This window comes from Bidens hawaiensis, unplaced genomic scaffold (assembly GCF_021521415.1).
Source record: "Bidens hawaiensis isolate Kalapana, Puna unplaced genomic scaffold, B.hawaiensis_p1.1 tig00013426_1, whole genome shotgun sequence".
NCBI classification, from domain to species: domain Eukaryota; kingdom Viridiplantae; phylum Streptophyta; class Magnoliopsida; order Asterales; family Asteraceae; genus Bidens; species Bidens hawaiensis.
The window spans coordinates 570606-577677 of NW_027492138.1; the positions used below are offsets into that span (position 1 = coordinate 570606).

Genomic DNA, 7072 nt, shown 5'->3' on the forward strand with positions numbered 1-7072 from the left:
AAGTTTAAGAGTTTCCGGTGACAGCTCTGAAAATCTGAAATGAGTTATTACAATTTTTTTTCGTTAAGTTTTCTTTCACATTAAAAATGTCTTACTTTTATGTGACGTTCATGTGTATTTTTTACACCTTTCAAGTGTATTTTTTACACCGTTCAAGTGGCTTTTTCTAACATTTTTTATTACTTTTTTTATAAAAACCAACCAAATTTACATAAACTTTCACATATTTATATCAGTTTTATAGAATGTATTATAAAATAAAACGCTTGCAAAATGTCTCTTTGATGTAATGGAAATAGTGTTATTGAAATAGCGTTAGTAGTTGAAAACAACATTTTGTTTTGGGTTCAAATCCTTGAAGTGTTATTTTTTTTAGAAAATTTAAGGGTCATTACTTTTACTTGTCCCGGACCCCGGAAAGTTTAAGAGTTTCCGGTGACAGCTCTGAAAATCTGAAATGAGTTATTACAATTTTTTTTCGTTAAGTTTTCTTTCACATTAAAAATGTCTTACTTTTATGTGACGTTCATGTGTATTTTTTACACCTTTCAAGTGTATTTTTTACACCGTTCAAGTGGCTTTTTCTAACATTTTTTATTACTTTTTTTATAAAAACCAACCAAATTTACATAAACTTTCACATATTTATATCAGTTTTATTGAATGTATTATAAAATAAAACGCTTGCAAAATGTCTTTGATGTAATGGAAATAGTGTTATTGAAATAGCGTTAGTAGTTGAAAACAACATTTTGTTTTGGGTTCAAATCCTTGAAGTGTTATTTTTTTTAGAAAATTTAAGGGTCATTACTTTTACTTGTCCTGGACCCCGGAAAGTTTAAGAGTTTCCGGTGACAGCTCTGAAAATCTGAAATGAGTTATTACAATTTTTTTTCGTTAAGTTTTCTTTCACATTAAAAATGTCTTACTTTTATGTGACGCTCATGTGTATTTTTTACACCTTTCAAGTGTATTTTTTACACCGTTCAAGTGGCTTTTTCTAACATTTTTTATTACTTTTTTTATAAAAACCAACCAAATTTACATAAACTTTCACATATTTATATCAGTTTTATAGAATGTATTATAAAATAAAACGCTTGCAAAATGTCTCTTTGATGTAATGGAAATAGTGTTATTGAAATAGCGTTAGTAGTTGAAAACAACATTTTGTTTTGGGTTCAAATCCTTGAAGTGTTGATTTTTTTAGAAAATTTAAGGGTCATTACTTTTACTCGTCCCGGACCCCGGAAAGTTTAAGAGTTTCCGGTGACAGCTCTGAAAATCTGAAATGAATTATTACAATTTTTTTTCGTTAAGTTTTCATACTTAACAATACTTTATCAAAATATAATGACGGATATCAGCTTTTGCAACAAAATCTTTAGCATCATATTTGTCATAAGATGAAAGATACAAAGAGGATAACAATGATAATCATCACAATACGTATAAGAGCATATTCATATTTAATTCATCAATCACCATCAATGTAATTTACCTAAAAAAATACCGTTATATAGATTTATCTCTCATATTCTATAAATTTCTCACATCACGTTCCCCGCATCAATCTCATTCTACTTCTCTCTTACTGGTCGATGATTTTTTGAATGATTTTTCTAAAACTTAAGTATTAGTACGAGGATTGGGATGGAAATATATTAAGTTTTATATTTTTTAAAAGTACTTCGACAAATAACAAGTATTGACATCGCGCGGGGGGGGGGGGGGGGGGTGTTGGAAGCAACTGCTGAATTCAATAGTTGGTATATACCAATAAAAGTTAATGTTTCATTGGGGGGACACTATTAGATATTTAGATCGCATATCTACTCGGTTAGCACCTGCTTTGAGAGGAATACGTGTTTAAACTGTGAATTGTGGTTTATGCGGACAACATCCAGAGACCACAGAACATCTGATGTTAAAGTGTGGTCGTACAAGTTAAATAAGGTCACTCATTCTTTCCTAGTTTAAGATTCCTACTAGGGCGTGATTTGGAGCACTCCCTTATTGAGCTTCCATTACAACATCATAAGAGCATCTACAACAACAAACTAACACAAACTGTCACATCATAGTCACATCACATTCTTAAAAACCCAACTTTCTTCCAAAACAGCAAACATCCACAAACCCCATTAAATAATATTAAACGTGTATATATATAATATATATGAATGTGTGTATGTGAGGGAGGTTGTCACATCATTCGTTTGTTGCAAGTTTGCAGCAACAAACTTCTTAAGACAAACTTGGCTCCACAATGGTGGGTTTATGATGTTGTTTGCTGCAGTGTCACCTCATTCAAACCTTGGGAAATTATGCATGCTGTGGATGGTCAAAGTCTAAGGAGAAAACAAAGGTACTACAACCCATATAGGTAGTAGTGCTTTGGTTGATTTGGAAAGATAAAAATGACAAAGTTTTCAAACATAAGGAATGATCGATGACAAAGTTGGTGAATGATAGTAAATCCTATTCTTCTCTTTGTCATTTGTTTTGTAATTTCGTTCTTGGATTGTTATACCTTGGGGCTCTTGCCACTCCCTTGAGGTTGCCACACGCTTGAGGTTCAGTTTTTATTTTTTAATATAATAAATACCAAATGAATAACAAAATTATTAAATACAATATACATAAGTTCAATAACTACAAACTTTATTGCTTCTGAATACAATAACGGCTTGACATTCTAAACAAAGTAATAAATGAATTTTATTATTTTACATGTAAAATTTAGACATTTATCTTTAAAATCTTTAAAAAGTAGTTAATGAAATATTATTTAAATTGAAGTGGGAGGGAAGAAATGAGAACAGTATGAAAACATTACCCCACCGGTTTTCCAATATATGAAGCAAAAGAACATGCTTCGTGCTTATCGCCATAATTTCTGCTAAGTGTTGTTGAACAATCAAAATCATTACCATACATGCCAAGTTGCCAACCACAACACACACATCTATATGTGATATTATTTCTTTATTAAATAATTAGAATATAAGAGTACAAAATAAATCATATTGCCAATATCCTCATGTTACTTCAATAATGAACTAAAAACTAAAATTTTAAAGGTCTTTGAAGGTGGTATGTCTATAATGGAATTTAATCAAGTAGTAAAGGTTCTAGTTGAACATAAAATAGAAGGCAAAAGATTTATTTTTTTAAGGTATAAAATTGTTTGCTTTTCTTTTTAGCTACTAACGAATAAAGCTCAGTTACCCAGATTAACATAATGGTAAAAGACGACCCATAAACCCACGATCACATAAAGCATCAGGTGGCTCAAGCCCACTATCTCCATGAAAAATTCACCGCCTGAAACCCACTACGATAACTCGATTGAGATCACATTCAAACTTGATACCTTACAACCTTCGACCCAAATCATCACTTCTCATCCAAGCCAATTGACCTAAACCTCATCACCTATATAATAGCTTGACAGAAAAGTCAAGCTATTTTACATGTTCTACATGTTGAACTGATTTTTTATTTACAAAATTTTGACTTTATTAAAATAAGAATATAACTCTTTTGACTTTAAAAAAAATTATGAACACTCATTAAACTATTGTAAACTATAAATTTATACTAAGATAAACTTTAAAGTCAAGGGTTATGTGATTATTATAGAATGATAACTGGGTTCTTGTATGAAAAAAAAACTTGAAAGACGACTGAGGCTCACCGCACCTACAATGTAGAGCGCATATGGTCGAACACGTGTTTGATTCTCAACTTCTTACTATCTATGGATATTTATAGTGACGAACGAAACGCTAAGGATTTTTACACAATAAGTTATTAATATCTAAATCTAGTGTAACAATGGTGTAGTCATGTAGATAACACTTAATAGATTTTAGTAGAGATGCTCTCACTTTCTCAATTGAGGCTCGGTTGCTCAATTTTATCAATTGCCATTGTCATCATATTGTTTTTATTATAGATTTCGTTTTGATAGATCTTTTATTATATATTTTGTTTTGATAGAACTTCTCCATTGTTGCTACTTTCGCGAGCTCCGGCTTACCCCCAAAGAAATTTCACAGACAAGGACTCTGTCTTCTCCCTGCGTCTCTCTCTTCCACGTCTGCCTTGCCTATTTCTCTTTCTTGTGTATCGAACCATGAGCGGCCTCTTTTCACCACAACAAACATGGTCGTATATATAGATAAAAACATAAAAGATACAAAGATTATAAAGTTTATCTCGAAAATCACTATTGTATAAGCAATTTATTTTAGCTTGAAAAATTGTTCTATATTATTCAAGTATTGTAACTTTTTTTTAACAAATCAATCACTTATAATTTATAAGGGTGTTTAGATGTATTTTTAATTATTGAAATGAAACAAATCACACAGAAATAACATCTAAACACCCTTTTAGATCTAATAATACACAAAATTTCTATATCACTTATTGTATATCCACATCATTGATGATACTAAGAACAAATAAATTGAAAAACAAAATTATCAAATTAAAGTAAAAACTAAAAAGAACTTGAAGAAACACTAAGTGACCCCGGCAGATTACGGATAATCTTAGGGTCAAGTAGATGTTTCCCACGAGGGTTAGGTCCGGCAAAGATGGTTATTCTTCTGATGACCTGCAAAACAGACACCGTGAGCTCGTCACTGAGAAGGGGGGGTACCTCCTTGTGACCACCCTCCGGCGTGAGAATCAGACTAGATTGCTCTGAATATAAGTGTATATTAAGAGAAATAGCTAGAGCAGATAAGATATGTGATGGTATATGATAAGATATAAGATAATGATACCGTTCCAAGGTGTTGGAGTATTTATAGCCGAAGGTAGGTTTCCAAGCAGGTACAGCCAGCTGTATAATATTCCTTTTCTACCAACTGTGGGCTACGCACGTGCCATGCTGGTGGTTGGTGGGTAGGCAGCGGCTGATAGTGACATGGCCGGCTGTGTACTATTCCTTTTCCACCAACTGCAGGCTATGTACGTGCACGACAAGGGTTGGTGAGTAGGCAGCGGCTGATAGTGACATTAAGTACTAGAGCGTGCTCCTCGTCGTACTGTTGTCAGTGAGCTGTCACCCTGTGATTGGTTCATGGGCTGCTTTGGTCAGATCTTGTCTATTTTGTCCATACCTTGGCAGGTATAGTACAAAAGATCCTCCAGAAGCGTACGGACTGGCTCATTTGGGCGGGAGTATTCCCGCCTTGCTCATTCCTTCTTCAGGTGACTACTGAATTATTGAGAGTTAGTGCCTTGTGCGTGTAGCCTTGCTATTAGTGCGGGTAGCCTTCCCTGATGGCTTGTATCCGCAGCTGCGGGAACAGGCGGGCTACTTCACCATTGGGAGGTTTTTCCTGCGGGAACAGCTTGCGTACTGCGCGTAAGGTCTTCATCTCTCTGAGCATGGTGGGTCCTGCGGAACCAGTTGGTCTTTGCGCAGACGTCCCTCTTCAAGGTGAGTCTTGCGGATCCAACTGGACTCTGCTGGGACCTACCTCTTCAGAACTGGTTTCTGCATGCTCATTGTTCATGTCAAATTTCACTTACTATTTTGCTGGTGAAGAAGCCAATGGAAGCACCTTTGAAGCAGTTGAAATTTGACCATTTTGTTGCATCCCACTTTTGCCCTTACTTTCATCCAAATTTACAAAAGAACCATTTGCACCCTCTAGTTCCTTCAATCTCCTCAAAAGCTTCTCCTCTGCATCTCTCAAGAACTTGAATGTTGGTGGTGGTGAAGATCTTAAACTTTTGCTATCAACTTCAAACAAAGGGTTCATATTCAACCCATGTTGACTAAACTCAAAATCTTGAAAATCTTGTAAATGTGACACCTTTATAGGTGGTGAAGCTTGAGGGGTATCAAACTGAACAAGAAGATCACTTAAGCTTCTTGTTCTTGAACCTTTTCTACTTCTTTCTGATTCCAAGTCCTCTTTGGTTTCTTCATTAATGGTGGTCAAGAACCTTGGTGGGCCATGGAGGTTATGCAGCCTCATGAGTTCAAGATCCAAACTTTCTTCTTCAGAATCATTTAACACCTGATCTTCCACCAAACCCATGTCAGAATCTTGATAATTTTCATGGGTTTTTGTGGGTTTGGAAGAATTTGAGGTTTTCCAGCAATAAAGATGAGTAGGGTTATAATGGGAAGAACAAGAACATGAACAAGAAGAGAAAGATGATTTTTGGTTTTCAATATCAATTCTTGTGAAGAAACACTAAGTGACCCCGGGCAGATTACGGATAATCGGGAGGTTAAATAGATGTTTCCCATGAGGGGTTAGGTCCGGCAAAGATGGTTCTTCTGATGACCTGCAAAACAGACACCGTGAGCTCGTCACTGAGAAGGGGGGGGGGGTACCTCCTTGTGACCACCCTCCGGCGTGAGAATCAGACTAGATTGCTCTTGAATATAAGTGTATATTAAGAGATTGCTAGAGAAGATAAGATAATGAGATATCAGATATAAGATAATGTGTCCATACCATTCCAAGGTGTTGGAGTATTTATAGCCGAAGGTAGGTTTCCAAGAAGGTACAGCCGGCTGAATAGTATTCCTGTTCTGCCAACTGTGGGCTACGCACATGCCATGCTGGTGGTTGGTGGGTAGGCAACGGCTGATAGTGACCAGGCGGGCTGTGTACTATTCCTTTTCCACCAACTGCAGGCTATGCACGTGCTACGACAGGCTGGTGAGTAGGCAGCGGCTGATAGTGACATTAAGTAATAGAGCATGCTGCTCGTTGTACTGTTGTCAGTGAGCTGTCGTAGCTTTGGTCAGATCTTTTGTCCATACCTCGTCAGGTACAGTACAAAAGATCCTCCAGTATCGTACGGACTGGCTCATTTGGGCGGGAGTTTTCCCGGCTTTGTGCGGGAGTATTCCCGGCTTGCTCACTCCTTCTTCAGGTGACATTACTGAATTATTTAAGAGTTAAGTGCCTTGTGCGTGTAGCCTTGCTGCGCGGGTAGCCTTCCCTGATGGCTAGTATCCGTTGCTGCGGGAACAGGCGGAGTACGTCGACCATTGGGAGGCTTTTCCTGCGGGAACAGCTTGCGTACT

At 36.3% G+C, this 7072-nt stretch overlaps 1 protein-coding gene across 1 annotated transcript; it reads right to left on the minus strand.

The window, feature by feature from the left end:
• Window positions 1-4337: 4337 nt before the first annotated feature.
• On the minus strand, window positions 4338-6213 carry LOC143544059 (uncharacterized). The gene is made up of 2 exons (XM_077036226.1): window positions 5502-6213; window positions 4338-4510 (listed from the first exon to the last, which is right to left on the minus strand). The coding sequence occupies exon 1, from the start codon at window positions 6066-6068 to the stop codon at window positions 5553-5555; it is 516 nt and encodes a 171-aa protein (XP_076892341.1). The 5' UTR covers window positions 6069-6213; the 3' UTR covers window positions 4338-4510; window positions 5502-5552.
• Between the last annotated feature and the right edge of the window lie 859 nt (window positions 6214-7072).

Coding starts and splice junctions, on each gene's coding strand:
- LOC143544059 (XM_077036226.1), bottom strand. CDS start 6,068: ATGGGTTTGGTGGAAGATCAGGTGTTAAATGATTCTGAAGAAGAAAGT.